The sequence below is a fragment of the Oncorhynchus mykiss genome, chromosome 2 (genome assembly GCF_013265735.2).
Source record: "Oncorhynchus mykiss isolate Arlee chromosome 2, USDA_OmykA_1.1, whole genome shotgun sequence".
In the NCBI taxonomy this organism is placed as follows: domain Eukaryota; kingdom Metazoa; phylum Chordata; class Actinopteri; order Salmoniformes; family Salmonidae; genus Oncorhynchus; species Oncorhynchus mykiss.
In genome coordinates this window covers 23,570,918-23,595,714 of record NC_048566.1, presented here as the reverse complement: position 1 = coordinate 23,595,714, position 24,797 = coordinate 23,570,918, and the positions used below count along the sequence as shown (strand labels likewise).

The following is a 24,797-nucleotide window of genomic DNA, read 5'->3' as shown; positions in this document are numbered from 1 at the left end:
CAGAGAGCATCATGAAGAACAAGGAACACACCAGGCAGGTCCGAGATACTGTTGTGAAGAAGTTTAAAGCCGGATTTGGATACAAAAAGATTTCACAAGCTTTAAACATCCCAAGGAGCACTGTGCAAGCGATAATATTGAAATGGAAGGAGTATCAGACCACTGCACATCTACCAAGACCTGGCCGTCCCTCTAAACTTTCAGCTCATACAAGGAGAAGACTGATCAGAGATGCAGCCAAGAGGCCCATGATCACTCTGGATGAACTGCAGAGATCTACAGCTGAGGTGGGAGACTCTGTCCATAGGACAACAATCAGTCGTATATTGCACAAATCTGGCCTTTATGGAAAAGTGGCAAGAAGAAAGCCATTTCTTAAAGATATCCATAAAAAGTGTCGGTTAAAGTTTGCCACAAGCCACCTGAGAGACACACCAAACATGTGGAAGAAGGTGCTCTGGTCAGATGAAACCAAAATTGAACTTTTTGGCAAGAATGCAAAATGTTATGTTTGGCGTAAAAGCAACACAGCTCATCACACTGAACACACCATCCCCACTGTCAAACATGGTGGTGGCAGCATCATGGTTTGGGCCTGCTTTTCTTCAGCAGGGACAGGGAAGATGGTTAAAATTGATGGGAAGATGGATGGAGCCAAATACAGGACCATTCTGGAAGAAAACCTGATGGAGTCTGCAAAAGACCTGAGACTGGGACGGAGATTTGTCTTCCAACAAGACAATGATCCAAAACATAAAGCAAAATCTACAATGGAATGGTTCAAAAATAAACATATCCAGGTGTTAGAATGGCCAAGTCAAAGTCCAGACCTGAATCCAATTGGGAATCTGTGGAAAGAACTGAAAACTGCTGTTCACAAATGCTCTCCATCCAACCTCACTGAGCTCGAGCTGTTTTGCAAGGAGGAATGGGAAAAAATTTCAGTCTCTCGATGTGCAAAACTGATAGAGACATACCCCAAGCGACTTACAGCTGTAATCGCAGCAAAAGGTGGCGCTACAAAGTATTAACTTAAGGGGGCTGAATAATTTTGCACGCCCAATTTTTCAGTTTTTGATTTGTTAAAAAAGTTTGAAATATCCAATAAATGTCGTTCCACTTCATGATTGTGTCCCACTTGTTGTTGATTCTTCACAAAAAAATACAGTTTTATATCTTTATGTTTGAAGCCTGAAATGTGGCAAAAGGTCGCAAAGTTCAAGGGGGCCGAATACTTTCGCAAGGCACTGTATATACATACTACATATATAATATGTATTGTATTGTATGTCCAGTACATGATATCCAAAAAAAATCTATTTAAATTATAGGTTGAAATGCAAAAAAATAGGAAAAACGGCAAGGGGGGAGAATACGTTTGCAAGGCACTGTAGATACAGTTGAAGTCGGAGGTTTATATACACCAAATACATTTAAACTCAGTTCTTCACTATTCCTGACATTTAATCCAAGTACAAATGCCCTGTCCTAGGTCAGTTAGGATCACCACTTTATTTTAAGTATGTGAAATGTCAGATTAATAGTAGAGAGAATGATTTATTTCAGCTTTTATTTCTTTCATCACATTCCTAGTGGTTCAGAAGTTTACATACACTCAAATAGTATTTGGTAGCATTGCCTTTAAATTGTTGAACTTGGATCAAACATTTTGGGTAGCCTTCCACAAGCTTCCCACCAATAAATTGGGTGAATTTTGGCCCATTCCTCCTGGCAGCGCTGGTGTAACTGAGTCAGGTATGTAGGCCTACTTGCTCGCACACACTTTTTCAATTCTGCCCACACATTTTCAATAGGATTGAGGTCAGGGCTTTGTGATGGCCACTCCAATACCTTGACTTTGTTGTCCTTCTTAAGCCATTTTGTCACAACTTTGGAAGTATGCTTGGGGCCATTTTCCATTTGGAAGACCCATTTGCGACCAAGCTTTAACTTCCTGACTGATGTCTTGAGATGTTGCTTCAATATATCCACATAATTTTCTTTCCTCATGATGCCATCTATTTTGTGAAGTGCACCAGTCCCTCCTGCAGCAAAGCACCCCACAAAATGATGTTGCCTACCCAGTGCTTCATGGTTGGGATGGTGATCTTCAGCTTGCAAGCCTCCCCCTTTTTCCTCCAAACATAACGATTGTCATTATGGCCAATCAGCTCTATTTTTTATTTCATCAGACCAGAGGATATTTCTCCAGAAAATATGATCTTTGTCCCCATGTGCAGTTGCAAACCGTAGTCTGGCTTTTTTAGGGAGGTTTTCGAGCAGTGGCTTCTTCCTTGCTGAGCGGCCTTTCAGGTTATGTCGATATAGGACTTGTTTTACTGTGGATATAGATACTTTTGTACCTGTTTCCTCCAGCATTTTCACAAGGTCCTTAGCTGTTGTTCTGGGATTGATTTGTACTTTTCGCACCAAAGTACGTCTCTAGGAGACAGAGCACGTCTCCTTCCTGAGCAGCATGATGGCTGCGTGGTCCCATGGTGTTTATACTTGCGTACTATTGTTTGTACAGATGAACGTGGTACCTTCAGGCTTTTGGAAATTGCTCCCAAGGATGAACCAGGTCTTGGCTGATTTATTTAGATTTTCCCATGATGTCAAGCAAAGAGGCACTAAGTTTGAAGGTATGCCTTGAAATACATCCACAGGTACACCCCCAAATAACTCAAATGATGTCAATTAGCCTATCAGAAGTTTCTAAGGCCATGACATCATTTTCTGGAATTTTCCAAGCTGTTTTATGGCACAGTCAACTTAGTGTATGTAAACTTCTGACCCACTGGAATTGTGATACAGTGAATTGTAAGTGAAATAATCTATCTGTAAACAATTGTTGGAAAAATTACTTGTGTCATGCACAAAGTAGATGTCCTAACCGACTTGTCAAAACTATAGTTTGGGAACAAGAAATTTGTGGAGTGGTTGAAAAACGAGTTTTAATGACTCTTCCGACTTCCGATTTCAACTGTAGATAATATATACAAGTATATATTTCCTTTATTATTATTTGTTGTAAATAAATATACATATTTTTTTGCTTCCTCTTGGGCCTGGGCCCAGGGGCTTCAGCTGCATTCATTCGGCCTTCTGTATTTTAAAAGCATGTATGCTGAGCGACAGATGTCCTTGGAGTTATTGAGAGACTGACAGTATTTCAGGTGTTATTTGAGAACTATTGAGTTATTATACCAAGCCATCACAGTTGTTTATCTTTTAACACAGTGACGGTGCTGGCAGTTTGAAGTTGCTCGTAGTGCACTAGATAGACATAAAGTGGTCATATTGGGGTTCTGAAAAGCCTGTGTCCAGTCACGACTCCAGTGTGTGTGTGTATGTGTGTGTATGAGAGATGGTTTATGCGTGTGTGTGTCGTTTGTGTGAGTGAGTGTGCCCGTGCGCCCATGCTCCGTTCCGCTGTCTCTGTGTGGGTGTGTCCATGAGTGTCACCCGCTCTTTCAGAGCTCTGGCGCAGGGAAGGAAGATAAATGGGACATTAATGGAACCACTCAATCACAGGCTACTTAAAAAAAAGCTGACCATAGACTGTGGGGCAATCAGTCCTACTCCGAGGCCCATTCAGTCTGCATTCAGCCTGGGCTCGAGGAGGGAGGCTCTGGGTCCTTCAATCTCTGGATTAGCCATTCACTGCTCCATAGACCACGGCCTAACTGCCTTACACTGCCTAACTGACTGAGCACTCCTTTTGAAAAACCATAGGGGCTGGAGAGAGTGATCTCTAGTTTTAAAAAAAGAGTTCTGATTGTTCTTGGAGGTCTTTAAAAGCCAGTTAGATTTGGGCTCTTTTGTCTTGCACCTCCGGGAGTTTGAATAGTGACTAAATTATGTGAAGGTTTTGTTTATTGTGTGCTTTTGTTTATTGTTCGGTTTCGTTAACAGCAGATAGGTTTTTGAAGTGGTGCATGGCTTTCTTAAGTGAGAACAGGAATGAATGGGGAGGGGAAATCAATGGTTCTTCAGTTGTGCCGTAGGACCATGACGGTTGCTTTAATGGTGTGAAAATGAACAGTGGCCATGTCAATTCCACCTTTACCTCTGGGGTCGAATCGCAACTGTTGCTTCTGATTAATTTCCTGCAGCTTTGATTAGAAATACACAGTGGTCAAGAAAAGCCTTTTCACACTGTTAGGTTCTTATTTTTCAGAGTAAATAACTCACAGACACCTTAGAAGCTTTAACCAAGTTTAATTCTTCCCAAAGGTTCTGTACAGCTGTAATTCAGACAACCCAACATTTCTCCCATCCAGATATATATATATCCCACTTAAGACACTCCTCCTTCTCTCCAATCCTTACATCTTATGGTTTAACAGGAAAAGAGTAACAAGATACCAAACCCTTATTACTCCCTTCAGGGGATCTGACCTGACCTCCTGACCTCAACCTCTCCATCTAATCCACAGATGTCCATCTGTCTCCCCTGTATCAACACATTGCTCTCCTCTTTTCCACCCAACACATTCCACAGCTATCTGTCTTTCTACAGAGACCCATTCTCTTTCACTCCTTAATATACTATGCATCTGATCTATCATGTCTTTAATATCTCAATGTTCAAAATGTCGAATCCAACAACACTTACCGCCGGGGGTACGGAAGAGGAAGCTGCCATCTTGTGTGAAACATGAACTGTGTTAGCCAACACCACAAAGGTACAAACACAACACTGGGGTCAAAATGTTCCCCCTCTCTGCTCCATATAACCAACCACTCTTCTTTTCTCTAATTTCTTCTCTCTCTCCCTCCCTTCTGGGTAATGTGTTAATGAGCAACAGCTTCTCAGAATACCCATAACATTAGTGTGTGCATTTGTGTGTGTGTGTGTGTGTGTGTGTGTGTTTTCACACAAATTAATTAATCGCTTTGTGAGGCTGTTGAGGTGACGGTGGCTTGTCTCTTGCCTGCGCGCGGGCGGGTGTGTTTCTTCCCCCATTCTCTATCCCGTGTTAGATCGTTCTCTCTCCCGTGTTAGACCGTTCTCTCTCCCGTGTTAGACCGTTCTCTATCCCGTGTTAGACCGTTCTCTATCCCGTGTTAGATCGTTCTCTCTCCCGTGTTAGACTGTTCTCTATCCCGTGTTAGACCGTTCTCTATCTCGTGTTAGACCGTTCTCTATCCCGTGTTAGACCGTTCTCTCTCCCGTGTTAGATCGTTCTCTATCCTATGTTAGATCGTTCTCTATCCTATGTTAGACCGTTCTCTCTCCCGTGTTAGACCGTTCTCTCTCCCATGTTAGACCGTTCTCTATCCCGTGTTAGACCGTTCTCTATTCCGTGTTAGACCGTTCTCTCCCGTGTTAGATCGTTCTCTATCCTATGTTAGATCGTTCTCTCTCCCGTGTTAGACCGTTCTCTATCCCGTGTTAGACCGTTCTCTCTCCCGTGTTAGACCGTTCTCTCTCCCGTGTTAGACTGTTCTCTCTCCCGTGTTAGACCGTTCTCTCTCCCGTGTTAGACCGTTCTCTATCCTATGTTAGATCGTTCTCTATCCTGTGTTAGACCGTTCTCTCTCCCGTGTTAGACCGTTCTCTCTCCCGTGTTAGACCGTTCTCTCTCCAGTGTTAGACCGTTCTCTCTCCCGTGTTAGACCGTTCTCTCTCCCGTGTTAGACCGTTCTCTCTCCCGTGTTAGACCGTTCTCTCTCCCGTGTTAGACCGTTCTCTATCCTATGTTAGATCGTTCTCTATCCTATGTTAGACCGTTCTCTCTCCCGTGTTAGACCGTTCTCTCTCCCGTGTTAGATCGTTCTCTCTCCCGTGTTAGACCGTTCTCTCTCCCGTGTTAGATCGTTCTCTCTCCCGTGTTAGACCGTTCTCTCTCCCGTGTTAGACCGTTCTCTCTCCCGTGTTAGACCGTGTGTGTGCATGTGATGGCAGGGTCCTCTCTGACACTTTACATTAATTAGCCCACTCTGTAATTAGCGCAGGGGGGCGAGTGGGAACATGAGAGACCTGAACACAAGCCTAATCAGGGGGGGGCAACGAGTTTGATTCGCCACAACGCCAGCGAGAAAGTTCACACATATGTATAATTCCTGGCTCGACTCAGACAGACTGCGTCTTCACAGTCAAATTAGCAAGGATGTGGATTGGGAAGATTGGACTCTTTTTCGTTCTCCTGACTTGTTTTTGAGTTTGATGACCATTAATATAAAACCAGACTCTCTCTCTCTCACTCTCTTTTCTCTCCTCCTCCACACTAGCCCTTCCTCCTGGGGCACTGCAGAACAATTATTTTGCTCTACTCCCTTCCCTCCCTCCCTCTCACTCCAGATAATTCAATCTGTCCAATATCAAATAATATTCCCCAATTTTTCAGCCCATTTTAACCTTATCGCTCAAACAGCCGCCTCTAGGGGATTAGTCTCGTTCCACCTTGTTAAAAGAGAAGGGGAGAGAAAGAGAGAGAACCCGGGAAAGGGGGATGACAAATAGCTCTCTGAGGAGTGGTTTGAGAAGCTTCTGTTTGCCATTCTCACAGGCAATATGTAAGAGCCGGCAAAGATAGAGAGGGGGGGACCAGAGAGGAAAAAGAGAGGAGAGAGGGAGAGAGATATAATATTAGTGAAAGGGTGGGGGATGAGTGTAGGCTAGGTGATGAAAGTAAAGTTGGCCTGGTGTTACCACTCTACTCTAACTTGTGTCACCACAGCACTGTATAACACACCCCTCTACAAGCTCTCCCCCAGCTCAGAATTACAATCCAATAAGGTGGCCTCCTGTTGGTCTTTGTTCCCCCATAGTGTTTACCCTGTCCTCCGGCTCCGCTCGCTGCCTAATCTACCCAAGAGCTGAATGGCAATAGGTCAGGGACAAGGAGGGACAGAGCCGAAGGAGGGAGGAGAGGGGGAGGGAAGAAGGGAGAGAGGTTTTCCCTCTCTCCGGTTCTCCCACTCTCCTTCCTCCTCTTTTCTTTTCAATTCTAATCTGTCTGCTTGATTGTTCTAGGCTGCTTTCAGCCGGCCCCTGGGAGAGCTGGAGGTTTGGAGTCTGTTTTAATTCTGATATAAAAGAAGCCTTCCTCAAGAAGGGAGATGTAAGAGTAGGCCAGGCTGAGGAGAGTGAAGGAGTGGAGGTGGGACAGATTGCATGGCGGTGGTGGAATAGGATGGGAGGCAGAGAGGTGGCTTCAGCAAACACCAGAAGTCATAGAAATAGAAAAAGATATGATATGCCACACAATCTCTCTCTTTCCCAATATTCTCTCTCTCTTGTGCTTAAACACACACATATACACACTCCCAGGCATTGGGGTGGTTTAAGCCAAATGGGATTTTTTTTATCCCATCTGTAATCAAGAGGCACAATCTATATACAGTAGATTGATCTCAACTTCCTGTGATTCATACCATATCCTGTAGAGACGATATGGCCAGCTGAGAGGGTTATCTCCACGCTCTGTCTAATGATCCATAATCTCCCCGGATGGCTTTAGGAGCCTGCAATGCTCCACTTGTTTATCAGGGCCACAAACCAGGGGGCAAAGACAGAGCTGTGAACTGCAAATGAAAAAATATATAAATCAGTATTTGCAGAGAGAGAAGAGATAGCCGTTTGGCATAATAGCACTAAAACTTTTGGGCTGCTGTGTGGAGTGGACAGTCATGGTGTGGGTAGATAGTGGTCCATTTCCCTGCTTGATGGGGTTATACTTCGGTGCAATGTCACCGTTGTGGACTCCCTGGACGTCCTTGTTAGACACTTAATTTAAAGGCCTTATCACACTGAGGCACAGTGAGATTATCCTAGTATAAGTCTGAACATCAAAGATACTGGCACCAAGACTATCCATTACTGCAGCCAGGCAGATTGGCAAGTTGCAGAGCAACGTGTGGGTGTGTGTGTCTCTCTCTCTCTCTAGTTCTCTCTCTTTGTGTGTGTGTGTGTTTTCTCTGTTTGCATCTCTGTGTGTTTGTTTGTGTCTCTTCCTTTGTGTGTGTGTTTGAGTGTGAGTGGTGAAACAGTCACACATCTGTCCCTCAACTAACGAACCCCCAAATAATAAACCCCACTCCAGAAAAATGGAGTGACACAATGAAGTGGTTAACTTTATCAAGCCACCAGCTTTGCTCAGGCATGCAAGGTGTTAAGGGCCAGGCAGAGGTCAAGGGCCCAGCCCACAGCATTCTTCAGCTAGGCAGCTAGGCACGTCCCAGCACATCACACAGTCAGGGACCATATGTCCAGGTCCCCCAGTCAATGGGCCAGCCCCGCCAGCAGGACAAAGACCCATTCACACCCACTGAGCTCTAAGGAAATCTGTAATTCCACGCTGCCATTAGGCCAGAAAACAGCACCAGTGAGTCAACACCAGGGATACACGAGTTAGAGATATGGAGAGAGGGGAAGAGGAAGAGGGAGAGAGAGGAAGAGGGAGAGAGAGAGAGAGAGAGGCCTTTACCAGGCATACAAGCAGGCTGAGGATGATGCCCTGTGCTGTGGACCCATCTCTCTGTTCTTCCACAGGGCTGCAGCAGCCTTCTCTCCAGAGGGCCATTAGAGACCCTCCCTGTAACCCCCCTCTCTCTCTCACTCTCAATTCAGTTAAATTCAAAGGGCTTTATTGGCATGGTAAACATATATTTACATTGCCAAAGCAAGTGAAATAGATAATAAAAAATGAACAGTAAACATGACTCAACATTCCACTCCAAAGGAATAGAGACATTCCACATGTTATATAATGGCTATATACAGTGTTGTAATGATATGCAAATAGTTAAAGTACACAAGGGAAACTAAATAAACATAAATATGTACAATGGTGTTTGTTCTTCTCTGGTTGGCCTTTTCTTGTGGCAACGGGTCAGAAATCTTGCTGCTGTGATGTCTCTCTGTCCCTCTCTCTGCCCCTCTCTCTCTCTCCCTCTCTCTGCCCCTCTCTCTGCATCTCTCTCTCTCTCTGCCTCTGCCTCTGTCACTCACAACTCTGCTAATAAGGCCAGCAATAAATGCCAGGAAGGATACCAAGCCGGGATGAAAGCTATTCCTCTCCTGTTCAAGCTTTGAGGATATGTTTTCCTGGAGTAAGAAGGGAGGAGGTTGGGGTAAGAGTAGGGTGGAGAAGGATAGGCTTTATAGTTATGTTGCATTTTAATGGCCCTCTGTAAACCTATCCCATCATAAAATAATATTTTGTGTGTCATATCCTGTTGTGTGTGCACTAAGGGACATTTGCCAGTCCCCCCAGCACTGAGTAAAGTGTAAAGGGGGAGAAGGGCAGAGGGAGGAATAGATCACACATATTTTATATATGCAGCGATGAATATGGAAGAAAAAAAGGTCAAACTTGGCTGGAAACACTACAGTAGATCACAATTACAGTCCAGGCCCACATTTCATACATCAAGTCCCCGCCGCGATGTCTCATCAGCCCCTGGTCACACTGGAGAGGCCCACGCCGCACATTATCAAAGATTGATGGGGTGTCCTACTTAAAGCCAGGGGGTGGGGTGGGGTGGGGGGGGGACTTTGGGTTATCTGCGGGAGAGGGAAGGGGGGCATTCGGTGTTGGCCGTGTGGTCGCATGGCAGCAGTAACCCCCCACCAACATCGCCGCCCAGTGCCCACAGACCGCCTCATAGTAGTTTGAGGTTCTGCCAGGCTCCACCATTACACAACCGCATGACTACAGCCTTGATGTACTGGAGAAGTTGCAAAGCCTGACGTTACAAGATCAGCACTTACAAGACAGTACTAGCTGAGTCAGGAGTTTACAGAGAAGAAGACACGAGCTGAACAAATGTTAAAGGGTTGGCTTCACTCTTGTCTTCCGTCTCCCTCCCTCCCACCCACCTCGGAAAAACTATACAAACTGAGTGAACAAACAGGCAGACCCTTCCCTCCAAATCCCCCTCTTTCTAATACCGCACACCTCAACCCATCCCTCCATCCCTTTTCTTCCCTGCTGGCTGCCATCCTCCCCGTCTTCTTGTTCAGAGTGCTTGCTTAATAATTCATTGATTAATTTGTTCTCTCATTAATCATTTATTCATTAATCACGGCCTGCTTTTTCTAGAGGAAGCGGTGGAATCTGAAGAAAAAAAAGCCTGACTTCACATTTCACTCTAATTACGCGGCTGCACTAATCAACGCTTAAGAAATTGAGTTTCAGGAAATTCGGTTATTCCCTTCTTTCCCAAAGCAGGATGTATTGAGTTCGCCAGGTAACGTTTTCTTCCCCCTCTCCTCTCTTTATTGTACTCTGAAAGCCCTTAGTCATCACCAATTGTAAAAGAGTGTCTCAAGGCAGATGTAATCTGATGAACGGAAAAAAGTTTGACATTTTATCACAACTTGCCTTTTTCCCCATCTTTCCCAGAGAAAGGGGAATAGAAACGGTGGTGGCCGGTGAAACTGCGGACATTGATGAATAAACGATGGTTTGAAGACGGTTTGTAAGAGGAGACAGGCGCTGGGGTTGTGGAGGAGAGGTCTATGCTGTTTCCCCGGGATCTATGGCTCTCCCGGGACGTCGCTGGGTAATTTGTGTAATCGTTAGGAGTTACGTGCCCGGGGAGTTCCAGAGGTGTGGGGAAGAGTAGCCTAGACAAAAAAAATAAAAATTGTGTGATGCAACCGTGAGAGTGAAAACGAATAAAAGCATTGTGAAATGGTTTAATTACATTCATGTTTATCCCTGTTGGATATACAGTTCACACACAATTCATTTTCTCCCTCTGAAGCCCTCTGTCAGGTCCTGGGAAGAGAAGAAAATTCCATCTCAAATTAGAGGGAAGCTTCAACGGAATGGATGCCAATTCGACATTAACCTCTAAGCTTTATAAAGCACACACATTAAGCAGCACTAATGAGACTCTCATTGAACCAGTCTTTCTTTATTTTCAAACACACACAAAAAAAATTGCTTTGACTTCAATGTGCCGCCACCACTGTTACCGACAGAGGTTGCCTCTGCTTTATAGTTCAACAACACCAGCACACAGCACAGCAGCATCAGCAGACAACAATAGTACTGACATGCAAACATTTACAACGTTACCACCCTAATTAAAGAAGAATCATAAAAAAGGAAGAAAAAAAAAGTATTCATTATGAAACGCACTACTTCTTATCGCAAAGAGCCAAGGGGACCTCCACTGGGCTCAATTAGGAAGTGTAGGCCACAAATCCCTGGACTAAATTAATTGACACCCCAGGGCATTGGGCCCAGTCCCAGTGGTGGAGACTAAGTGGAGAATTCCTTTGTTTTCATTTCCTTTGCCTTTGAGAGAAAGTGCAAGAGAGCGAGAAAGGGGAGGAGACACTTTTTAACATTAAAAATCTATAAAACATTGAAAAGATCCTTTATTGTTTAATTATTTGTTGTTGTTTACTTGTGGTTTTCTGCAGCAGGGGAGCGAAGTGGGGTGGATGTAAGAAGAAGAGTTTATTTATTTATTTGCGTCCCATCTTTGAGCAGCTAGGCCTCCCGTCACATGTTGAGCACTAGTGCCATTTTATCCAGCATGTCAGCTGTTGTGTGCGCGCTAAACCCAGGCTTTTGCAAACGGCACAAGAAGTTACGGATTTAAAAGCACAGTAAATTATACTGGGTACTAGAGAGAAGGAGGGAGAAGAGAGAGGGAGAGACAGAGGAGAGAGAGATTGAGGGGGCGGACTGGGAGTGAGTATGACACACTGATTCAGCCAGCAGCTGTCTTGTACTGAAAACACCAGGGGGCAAGAGGGAACCAAATGACAAGACTGGCTCAATCAACATCTTGTCAAGACTGTTGGCTGATGTGTACAGACAATTTTATACCGCCAACCCCCTCCCCTGCCCTCCGCTTTTCATTTCCAGTTCTAGAGTCAGCCAGTCACCCCCTGTATAGCGTCAGCTCTTAGGCACTGGAGTGGAGCAGTGGATGGGATGGCAACTGTGGTATAATGACACTCAGAGAACTTCTCCTGCTCGCTAGAGACACCAGAGAGAGCACAGGAAGTGTCCGTGCCAGTGTCTGTGACACACACTCCACACACTTCCACACACACACACACACACACACACACACACACACACACACACACACACACACACACACACACACACACCCTACACAGACACACACACTCCACACACACACCCTACACAGACACACACACTCCACACACACAGTGTTCTTCCCTTCAGCACCCCTCGGTCCCCTCCTCCTTTCCTCTCTATCACTCCATCCACTGTGTCTGTGGTGGCAGGTGCCCAGGGAGACACAGCCGCTGCTTGCCCATGCGATAAGCTCCTCATTGGCCCGCCTCCCTTGCAGTCCGCCTCGCCCTGATGGGAGCAGCGTGGAAATCAACGTCATGCAGGGTGACAGCACATGTGACGGACTGATTACAGCATTCCATCAATCGCCTCTTACAGCCCCGACCCTTTACAATTGAGACCTGACAGGAGACCACTTTTATGGTTATTTTTCTTTACAACCGTACAGTACCTCAGGGTTTTCACTCCAGTGTGTCTTTTCTTGTTGTTGCCTCCTGCTGTCCTGGTTCTTCTAGCACAGTGTGTTGACAAGCTGACACAAACCCTTGCAATTTTCACGCCAGGGATGGAGAAAAAGAGGAGGAGAAAGGGATAGGGAGAGAGAGAATTAGTGAGTGTGTGAATGAGAGAGAGAGATAGAGAAAGAGATGGAGAACAGAGAGAGAGAGAGAGAGAGAGACAGGAAGGCTGGGTAACGATGCTGACGGGGGTAGTTTGTAGAGGAGAAGGCGAGTGGTGTCAGAAAGAGCCATGGAGAAGGCAAATCAACAATTAGTAACACCTTATATAACTCTGAAAAGGAGCTTGCAAGACACTGATTTCAGGGATCATGGCTGACTGACTCTATAGTATGAGAGATACACAGAGGAAGGGGGGACGGGGGAATCTGGCGGAGAGGCTGACGTGTGGAGGGACGGAGGGATGGTAGAAGAGAATGGTGGGTATGGAGGGTGTTGGGTGGTGAGGGGAGGGGAGGGGGGGCAGGCGGGTGGATGGATGAGCCGATCTTCTCCGTATAAAAGAGGTCCCGGTCTGAGCCAAGAATCTTCACAATGGAAGAAAGGCTGGAAGGGGAGGCTAGGAGGATTAAACTCCAGCAAAACAGCTCTTAAAAAGCTGTTAGACTGCAATTTAGACACAAAAATACACAAAGGGGAGAAAAGGGGGGTTATGGGTAGAGAGAGAAGAAAAGTGTGTCTGGAATGCAAGGCGGGGAGGAGATAAGGCATGAGAGACAAGGCCAGATAAAGGGAGAGAGACAAACACAGGAATGCTTCAGCCAGGACCATGTCCTAAGACCAGAGAAGCAGATGCAGGCGGTCACAGATTCAGCCTGTGTCTGTGTCTGGAGACTAGAGACTATGGTGGTGTTTGGGTGGTGGGTGGTATCCTCTGCTCGCTTCCCTCCAAGTCCACACAACTCCTGTAGGAGACATGGTAATGAGATTACAGCCTGGCCCAATCAGACCTGAGATGGTAGGGAGCAGGGATCCCCATTGGAACAAATTATTTTTCTCGGCTGCCTAAGCATTATGTGCTGTCGTTTTACACACGCTCACACATACAGCGGGATATTTACACATACACACACATATACACACACAAACACATGCAGCAAGAGACAATGAGAGGAAGACAAAAGACCCTGAGTCAAAACAAAAGGATAACCATTCAGTACAGAGAAATGGAGCTTGCATTTTCAGCCCGATTTCGAGGCCTTATCTAGACACAGTACAATAGATGGTATTTGGGGAGAGGGCTTGTTTATTCTGAGCATGACATTTTTTTGCTGATTGTTTTGTGTTCTTTTTTTTCTGCTTGTGCTTCCTCCCCCTCTTATTCTGTCTTTTACTGTGGAATATCCACACCAACACCACTGACACATAGAACACTGCTACTGTGGAATATCCACACCAACACCCCTGAGACATAGAACACTGCTGCTGTGGAATATCCACACCAACACCACTGACACATAGAACACTGCTACTGTGGAATATCCACACCAACACCACTGACACATAGAACACTGCTACTGTGGAATATCCACACCAACACCACTGACACATAGAACACTGCTACTGTGGAATATCCACACCAACACCACTGACACATAGAACACTGCTACTGTGGAATATCCACACCAACACCACTGACACATAGAACACTGCCACTGTGGAATATACACACCAACACCCCTGACACATAGAACACTGCTACTGTGGAATATACACACCCACACCACTGACACATAGAACACTGCTACTGTGGAATATACACACCAACACCCCTGACACATAGAACACTGCTACTGTGGAATATCCACACCAACACCACTGACACATATAACACTGCTACTGTGGAATATCCACACCAACACCACTGACACATAGAACACTGCTACTGTGGAATATCCACACCAACACCACTGACACATAGAACACTGCTACTGTGGAATATCCACACCAACACCACAGACACATAGAACACTGCTACTGTGGAATATCCACACCAACACCACTGACACATATAACACTGCTACTGTGGAATATCCACACCAACACCACTGACACATAGAACACTGCTACTGTGGAATATCCACACCAACACCACAGACACATAGAACACTGCTACTGTGGAATATCCACACCAACACCACTGACACATAGAACACTGCTACTGTGGAATATACACACCAACACCACTGACACATAGAACACTGCTACTGTGGAATATCCACACCAACACCACTGACACATAGAACACTGCTACTGTGGAATATCCACACCAACACCACTGACACATAGAACACTGCTACTGTGGAATATCCACACCAACACCACTGACACATAGAACACTGCTACTGTGGAATATACACACCAACACCACAGACACATAGAACACTGCCACTGTGGAATATCCACACCAACACCACTGACACATAGAACACTGCTACTGTGGAATATACACACCAACACCACAGACACATAGAACACTGCTACTGTGGAATATCCACACCAACACCACTGACACATAGAACACTGCTACTGTGTAATATCCACACCAACACCACTGACACATAGAACACTGCTACTGTGGAATATCCACACCAACACCCCTGACACATAGAACACTGCTACTGTGGAATATCCACACCAACACCACTGACACATAGAACACTGCTACTGTGGAATATATACACCAACACCACAGACACATAGAACACTGCTACTGTGGAATATCCACACCAACACCACAGACACATAGAACACTGCTACTGTGGAATATACACACCAACACCACTGACACATAGAACACTGCTACTGTGGAATATACACACCAACACCACTGACACATATAACACTGCTACTGTGGAATATACACACCAACACCACAGACACATAGAACACTGCTACTGTGGAATATCCACACCAACACCACTGACACATAGAACACTGCTACTGTGGAATATCCACACCAACACCACTGACACATAGAACACTGCTACTGTGGAATATACACACCAACACCACTGACACATAGAACACTGCTACTGTGGAATATACACACCAACACCCCTGACACATAGAACACTGCTACTGTGGAATATCCACACCAACACCACTGACACATAGAACACTGCTACTGTGGAATATCCACACCAACACCACTGACACATAGAACACTGCTACTGTGGAATATCCACACCAACACCACAGACACATAGAACACTGCTACTGTGGAATATACACACCAACACCACAGACACATAGAACACTGCTACTGTGGAATATCCACACCAACACCACAGACACATAGAACACTGCTACTGTGGAATATACACACCAACACCACAGACACATAGAACACTGCTACTGTGGAATATACACACCAACACCACAGACACATAGAACACTGCTACTGTGGAATATACACACCAACACCACAGACACATAGAACACTGCTACTGTGGAATATACACACCAACACCACAGACACATAGAACACTGCTACTGTGGAATATACACACCAACACCACAGACACATAGAACACTGCTACTGTCAGAGTGTACAGGACACCAGTAGATATTTGATTATATTTTTTGACATTTGTAATTATTACTGCATGGAGCAATTGCCCAGTCAAGTTGAGAGTGCTCATGTTTATAGAGCCTGTTAGATCGGGGCGGTGCTCTCTAGAGCCGGACTTCAGTGGACGGGAAGAGAGGACGCTCAAGATTATCCTAAAATAGAAACCGTTCCTGCCTCTACTGAGCTCAGAACCTCTTAGCCTGAGTCTCCACACACACACACACACACACACACACACACACACACACACACACACACACACACTTTAAGTGTCATTGTATAACCAAGGGGAGCCTGTGTAGCTGAAGTAGGTTGTTGAGTCTCCCTGCTTGTCCATGGAAACTACACTAGCATGATGAGGACACTTAAGTGTTAAATATACATAAAGTGTTTGTGTGTGTGTGTGTGTGTGTGTGTGTGTGTGTGTGTGTGTGTGTGTGTGTGTGCGCGTGCGTGCGTGTGTGTGGTTGTGAGATCCCTTTTTTGGGGTTTAGGACTTCCAAGCCTGTTTTAGCCAGGCCGCTATGTTGGCATGAAAGATTATGATTATAGTGATTTGCTGCTTTCAGTAGTTAGCCCCAGTACACCCAAAGGTCACATCCACTACTTAATTGGTCTACACTGAGATTAGAACAGGACACACAGATACACATTGCCACACACAGACACACTTCCCCATAATTCCATCAAGGCCATGTTAGTCCCCAGTGCAGATGCCCAGTAGCGGATCATTGCAGACATCTGTCCATCCTGTCCCCATCAGCAGCAGTGTGCCTCCCTCCCTATCCATTCAGATGGCACAGAGAGAGAGGAAGGCTGGTGCCAGGGGACTGCAAAGCTCTTTAATATGTTATGCTCCATGTCAGCCCTGCTGTTCTGGACTTAACTCTGACCGTGTGACGGAGAACGCAAGTCACTATGTCAAAGTAACTGCTTAATGTGTCCTCAAATCCCTTACAATTTGCTTGCCCTATTTATGCTACAACAAACACACACAGGCACACACTCAGAGGCACACACACACACACACACACACACACACACACTAACCTCTGTGCATCCACTGCCGTGAAATGATATTCCGTTTAGTAAAATTGGGATTAAAATATGTTTTGACCTTGTACTGGAGGGATGGACACACACACACACACACACACACACACACACGGGTCAGAGGTGTTACCTGTTTTTGAAAAGTACCAGCCCATCATTACCTTTCCCAGGCAGAACTTGTACCATACACACACAGACACACACTCAGAGGCACACACACACACACACACACACACACACACACACACACACACACACACACACACACACACACACACACACACACACACACACACACACACACACACACACACACACACACACACACACACACACACACACACACTAACCTCTGTGCATCCATCCTTTCCCAGGCAGAACTTGTACCATACCTACACAGACACAAACACACCTCCTCAATAAGGTGTTTAAAACAAATAAACCCACAGGTCATCCACCTTTCTTTTCAGTGTAGTTTCAATGGCAGCCAATTGACAAGGGACCCTCTGTAAGTAGACTGAATGTGTGTGTGTGTGTGTGTGTGTGTGTGTGTGTGTGTGTGTGTGTGTGTGTGTGTGTGTGTGTGTGTGTGTGTGTGTGTGTGTGTGTGTGTGTGTGTGTGTGTGTCTGTGTGTGTGTGTGTGTGTGAGAGAGAGAGAGAGAGACGGTAGACAGCAACACACGAGGACCACTTCACACCCACGTCCCCTCTCCCCTCCTGTCCTCTCCTTTACTCCCTCTCTCCCCTGTCAGAAATGTATTCATGTAATTAAGCTGCTAATACACCATCAAGGAATTGGCTAATTCAGCAAGGAGGAATTAAAGGAATATGCAATGACTCATTAGCCAGCGGAGATGTTTTGTTGAGCATTCTCAATAAGGAATTTGGAATGCAATGAATCAGTCCATGGTGTGAAGTAATTTGTCAGTCTGTATCACACAGGCTATATATAAAAATGTACCCATACGTGTGTGTGAGAGAAGAGAGAGAAAGAGAGAGAGAGACACAGAGAGAGAGACAGAGAGAGAGAGAGAGAGACAGACAGATAGAGAGAGAGAGACAGAGAGAGAGAGACAGAGAGAGAGAGACAGAGAGAGACAGAGAGAGAGAGACAGAGAGAGAGAGAGACAGAGAGAGAGAGACAGAGAGAGAGAGACAGAGAGAGAGACAGAGAGAGGAAACAGAGAGAGAGAGAGAAAGAGAGAGAGAGAGAGTAACAGAGGTAACAGATGTAATCCATTTCTAACAACCTGCCAGTGTGATAAAGGATGGCCCATTGTAAACATTTAGGTACTGTGGGCAAGATACTTAATTGCAATCAATGTTTATACTGCAGCAAACATAAAGAGGAAAATCCCCAACGCGCCATCCAGTGGAGAGGCCTATGAAAATGCTCGATATAGCAAAAAAAACAACGAACATTAGGGACAGACAGCCTATAAAAGCAGCAGTTTTGAAGGCATGACTAGAAAATGCCAGCCTTTACCAAATGCTTAATAGCCTGAGCATGAAAACATTTCACTGCTCATTGACACTCAAATTGGACTCTTTTGATCTGCAGTCAATGACACAGACACATATACACACAGATTGATATGCTTATTTAAAGACATTAGCAATATGAAGGGAATTGGGGTTAGTGGACTTTCCTGGTGATATTCACTGCTATTATACATGATTCTCTCCATTTCTCCATCTTTCTCATCCTAAAAGGAGAAGAAAGGAGGAGAGTGCTTGGGCAGACGTGGGAAAGCAGTAGGTGTTAGGAGAGCTGCAAGCTGCAAGGCTTGAGCCATGGAGAACTCACGTTCCTGATGGACTAACTGTTTGGCAGGTCTGATTATACTGGAGGGAGGGAGGTTAGGGAAGTGGGGGAGGAGGAGAAGAACAGGGTTCAGTTAGTGGTCCTGGTCCAGCCCTAGATGAAGTGGATAATTGAGTAGGGAACAAACACCGCCAACCAACCTCGGAAGCCCCCTTTTGAAAAGAAATAAAAGCTAGAGAGAATGATGGAGTGAGAGAGGAGAGGGGTGAGCGGGTTGAGAAGGAGAGAGAAAATCCTAGCTTCCCTCGGGGGGAAAAATCTGCTATTGAAAAGCTATTAAACTTGCATTTAGCAGGATTCATTGGAAATGAAGAGGCCTATTAAAAGAGAGGGACAAGAGGACAATAGCGCGTCTCTGGCCGCCGTATGTTGCCCTCCTTTCACCAGCTTTTCTTTCCCCAGGAGAGTCCCCCCCCCCAGCCTGTCTGTTTAAGCACTCCCACCCAGAACCATTGGAGAGGGGCTTAGCACTGAGTGAATAGACCCCTCTTTATCTTCCCCCTGGCTCCCCCCCATTCTCCTATTGAAAGAGAGAGAGAGAGAGAGAGAGAGAGAGAGAGAGAGAGAGAGAGAGAGAGAGAGCATTTAAAAAACAAAGTAAGGTTCTTTCTTTTAAGGGAAGGGGAGAGATAAAGCCAACCAAATCTATTCTCTCTCAGCCCCTTCCTCTCTTCATATCTCCCCCAATGGTTTAGCGCTACCTCTGGAGGGGAGCCATATTCTTCCTCTGCCAGTTGGGTTTGTAATATTCAATCTCCAGCATCGTGGCACAAACAGGGGGAAACAAGGAGTCGTATTCAAACTTTGTGTGTGTGTGTGTGTGTTTGTGCAGGTGTATGTTGCGACGCAAGTGGTGTGTGTTGTGAGTGTGGTTGAGTATTCCAGTGTGTGTGAGGGAAGGCGAGCCAACAGCTTTCCGTGTGTGTGTGTATGTTCGGTGTGTGTGTCCCATCTTTAACACAGCAATGGAACAGACAGAGGCAGGTGTCTTGGTTGACGTTGAGCAGGCTCAGACGGATGCTTCCCCTGGGACACTTAATGGAGTTTTGATTGTTTAACATCCATTTTAACAAAAAGCTCCCCCAAAGAGTGGCAGATTTCTCTCCTCCGCGGTGTGCCTGTTTCGTGTCACCACGCGGTGGCTGCCATATGGTCTGGGGAAAGAGTTAAATAAGTCATGAGGCAGCTGACTCTTCCTGCTCAGCTCAGCCACCATTTTAGAGGGAAAATACATATTTTCAGCCTCCTCCATCCACCCCATGTAACAACATGGCAACATGTAAACAACAGAATGAACAGGCCAGTCCATTATGGGGCCAGGCTAAATATGGCCATGCATTTGTCTCAAGTAATGCTATTAGACTATATCATTACATGTTACTCATCAAACCTCCCCCATTCTTCCAACAGCTACCCAAGCAGCCTACTTTTCCCAGCAGCCCCAAGACCAGGTAGTGGTGTCTGGCCAATCGGTGACTCTGCCCTGTGTTATCGTGGGGTACCGGGGAATGGTGCAGTGGACCAAAGACGGCCTGGCGCTGGGTGGAGAGAGAGATCTGCCAGGTATCTGATATGACCAACATCTCTCTGTGTGTCTCTCTCTCTCTGTCTCTCCCCTCACTCTCTCTGTCTCCCCCTCTATCTCTCGGACTCCCTCTCTCTCTCTCTGACCCCCCCCCCCCCTCTTTGTCTCCCCCTCTCTCTCTGTCTCCCCCTCTATCTCTCGGACTCCCCCTCTATCTCTCGGACTCCCTCTCTCTCTCTCTGACCCCCCTCCTCTTTGTCTCCCCTACTTCTCTCTCTCCCCCCTGATCAATTCATGGTCTCATTAGGAAGCCTTGGCTCTCTGTCTGTCTACTCAAATTAATGGAGGTGGAGAGAAACAAATATACTGCAGACAGCCTTTCTACCTCAAACAGACAAAGAGCGTTTAATTTGTTGTTTAGCATTTTGAGGCTTCTGTACCAAGGTGAATAATCAATTGGCTGGTGTCACGCGCTGACATTTAGCTGTGTTCTGGACTAGTGGGAAGGGGGATGAGGCTCGGGGTTGACCTTAGACACTACATCTTGATTTTGTCTGTGCTTTAAAGGACAGTCAGTCGCCTCACGCCCCCGTCTCGCATGTAGCTGCTGCCTTCCCCTAGCCAGTCCCACGCTGCTCAGCCAACTGAATGGCTCAGTGCTTAACCGGGGGTGGTGCAGCACCATTTCCATTTATGTCTTAAAGGCCCTTGGCGTTTGTTTGTGGCGTGAGTCTGCTCATTTTGCAGTCTTTTCATTCCGGTTTGGGTTTGTTGTTCTGCTGGTGATTGTTGGGTTTGTTTTCTTGTTTTCTTTCCCATTCTCTGACTCACTGTATTCCTTGTGTTGGCTTAATGCAGGGTGGACACGCTACTCCTTAATGGGAGACCCGCTATCAGGCGAGCACAGCTTGATGATCGACTCGGCAGAGCTGGCTGATGACGCCGTGTACGAGTGTCAGGCTACGCAGGCCGGACTGCGCTCCCACCGAGCCAAGCTCACTGTTCTAGGTAAGATACACAGCTGCTGCACACACACCACAAACGGGCACACACAGGGGAACACACACCCTGATCCGAAAAACAGCCCTCCAGCCAAAACCTGCAGGTTGGCTCTACAGAGGGAGATTGTCAGGCACCCATCTTCATTATGGTTCTGACACACAATAATATATACAGTGCCTTGCGAAAGTATTCGCCCCCCTTGAACTTTGCGACCTTTTGCCACATTTCAGGCTTCAAACATAAAGATATAAAACTGTATTTTTTTGTGAAGAATCAACAACAAGTGGGACACAATCATGAAGTGGAACGACATTTATTGGATATTTGAAACTTTTTTAACAAATCAAAAACTGAAAAATTGGGCGTGCAAAATTATTCAGCCCCCTTAAGTTAATACTTTGTAGCGCCACCTTTTGTTGCGATTACAGCTGTAAGTCGCTTGGGGTATGTCTCTATCAGTTTTGCACATCGAGAGACAGAAATTATTCCCATTCCTCCTTGCAAAACAGCTCGAGCTCAGTGAGGTTGGATGGAGAGCATTTGTGAACAGCCGTTTTCAGTTCTTTCCACAGATTCTGGATTGGATTCAGGTCTGGACTTTGACTTGGCCATTCTAACACCTGGATATGTTTATTTTTGATGTTGGCATGAAAGATTATGATTATAGTGATTTGCTGCTTTCAGTAGTTAGCCCCAGTGCACCCAAAGGTCACATCCACTACTTAATTGGTCTACACTGAGATTAGAACAGGACACACAGATACACATTGCCACACACAGACACACTTCCCCATAATTCCATCAAGGCCATGTTAGTCCCCAGTGCAGATGCCCAGTAGCGGATCATTGCAGACATCTGTCCATCCTGTCCCCATCAGCAGCAGTGTGCCTCCCTCCCTCCCTCCCTATCCATTCAGATGGCACAGAGAGAGAGGAAGGCTGGTGCCAGGGGACTGCAAAGCTCTTTAATATGTTATGCTCCATGTCAGCCCGGCTGTTCTGGACTTAACTCTGACCGTGTGACGGAGAACGCAAGTCACTATGTCAAAGTAACTGCTTAATGTGTCCTCAAATCCCTTACAATTTGCTTGCCCTATTTATGCTACAACAAACACACACAGGCACACACTCAGAGGCACACACTCAGAGGCACACACACACACACACACACACACACACACACACACACACACACACACACACACACACACACACACACACACACACACACACACACACACACACACACACACACACACACACACACACACACACACACACACACACACACACACACACTTAAAATGCTCACGGTTTCTATGTCTTGGGACTGTTTATGACATCACCTGCTGTTATCAACTTTCACAAATAACACCTGGAAAATGTATTTACTGCCGTATATCAGCCCTGTAAATATTTTTCAAACCCAACAGAGCCAGAAAAAAAAAATGGTTTTCCCTTCAGTATCGATAATCAAGACTGTGGATGTCTAGGATAATGTGATTGCTGCAGTCACAAATGACTTGCGTGGACACTTAAAAAGTCAAGTTCTGCACAGTTAGCACATTTTACAGTGAGTCACAATATTTGTCAACCGTGGGGCAGCTTTTACATTAACGCAAAGTGAGTGATCTACATATTCACCAGGCATCCAGAGGTGGGGAGAGGAGGGTGGTGGTGGAGAGAGGGATGGCGGAGGGGAGGGTGAGAGGAGAGAGAGCGGCCCCTCGTGGGACTCCCAGACAGTGAAACACTGCTGGCACCTGGTGGCCGATGGGGGAACAGGCAGCAGCACATTCATTAGTCTTTACTGAGCGTCTCTCTGATGATCTGGCAAATACACCCAACAAAGCAGAGAGACAGTTACAGAAGACACTGGAGCCTCAGCTCTATGCACCAACAACAAGGCTAGGCTACTGTGCTGTCTCCCCACTGCCCTGCTTGTTTCTGTCATTTTGTGAGCAGCGAGACGAGGGAGAGAAGGAAAGGCAGCAAATGAAAGGTTGATCATGTGATTGGTTAGTGTGAGCCACCTCCGCAGTCACACTGACCTTAGCCTTTGTGGACAGAAAAGGCGGTAGATGTTGTTTCCTCAAGCCTTGTAGAATGTCCGCATTATGACAGGAACAAATCAAGCAGGGACCGGGGTGTGTGTGTAGGCCTGTTTCGAGAACACAGATACACAGAGTCTTGAAGTGTGTGTGTGTGTGTGTGTGTGTGTGTGTGTGTGTGTGTGTGTGTGTGTAAATCAATGCAGCCAGATGAGACCAAAGCAATCCGGCGCATTCAAAGGAGTCAACGGCGGGAGAGCGGCCAAGGGAATCGGCATGGAAATTAAAATCACCTAGCACTCGGATTCCATTAGTGTCCGGGCCGCAGTGGCGGAAGGACCTTTGACAATTCAGATACACACACAGAAATTGGTTCAGCGGAGGGAGCAAGAGAGAGAGATAGACCGGGGCGCAGGCCCGCTGCTGTTTACGCCTGCCGTTATTGGCTGGGGAGATAGACGCCTTCATCAGGGGTGGCACGCTCTGCTTGCCAGCAGCGTGTGCGAAACCATGCAAATAAATGAACAAATAAGCAATTCAGATGAAACATCACTGGGCAACAGTGGGAGTAAAATAGAGGACTAATGCCAGTCTCAATGTTAAGAAGGAAAATTAAATAGCTCTTCTGTTTTTTTCTTCTCAAAGCCAAATGTTGTCGGTTTCCATTCCAGTCTACAAAGTAGAAACACACCTCGTGAACCAACACGATGATGAAAGGATATTGTTTTCACATTAATCTCACTAGATGTTCCTCTCATTCAGAAGCTGTGTACTGTAAAAGGAGCTTTCAGTTTGGTGGGTTGTTTCTCTCCTCTAACATGAATGCGTTGTGTTTCCTCCTTCTCTCCCTGTAGTTCCCCCCACAGACCCGGTGGTGGAGGGAGGTCCTATCATACGTGTGAAGGCCCACACACCCTACAACCTCACCTGCCGCGCCTCGGGGGCCAAGCCTGCCGCCGAGATCACCTGGTACAGAGACGGAGAGGTCATGGACACGGCCATATACTCCAAGGTACAGAAAGACTAAAGCACAATCAGATAACAGGTCGGGTCAGGGCAGGTTAGAGAGAGCAGGGCCATGCCCAACCTCATCAGGATCCACTAACAGCCACACAACACCAACACAGCACAGCAGAGTACAGCCGATCCCATCTAAGCAGGTAAGGCAAGGTACAGCAGAGCCCATCCAAGCAAGCCATGGCAGGGTACAGCCGAGCCAATCTAAGCA

The 24,797-nt window shown here is 46.2% G+C and overlaps 1 protein-coding gene across 8 annotated transcripts in view; it reads left to right on the top strand.

Annotated features, from left to right (window-relative positions):
* Positions 1 to 24,797, top strand: part of LOC110538403 (kin of IRRE-like protein 3) — a 48,450-nt gene that overhangs the window by 12,157 nt on the left and 11,496 nt on the right. For all 8 annotated transcript variants that reach the window (XM_021625234.2, XM_021625209.2, XM_021625259.2 and 5 more), the window contains exons 2-4: positions 20,402 to 20,554; positions 21,375 to 21,524; positions 24,424 to 24,581. In XM_021625234.2, coding sequence (XP_021480909.1) covers positions 20,402 to 20,554; positions 21,375 to 21,524; positions 24,424 to 24,581 — 461 coding nt within the window. The remainder of the gene's footprint in view (positions 1 to 20,401; positions 20,555 to 21,374; positions 21,525 to 24,423; positions 24,582 to 24,797) is intronic.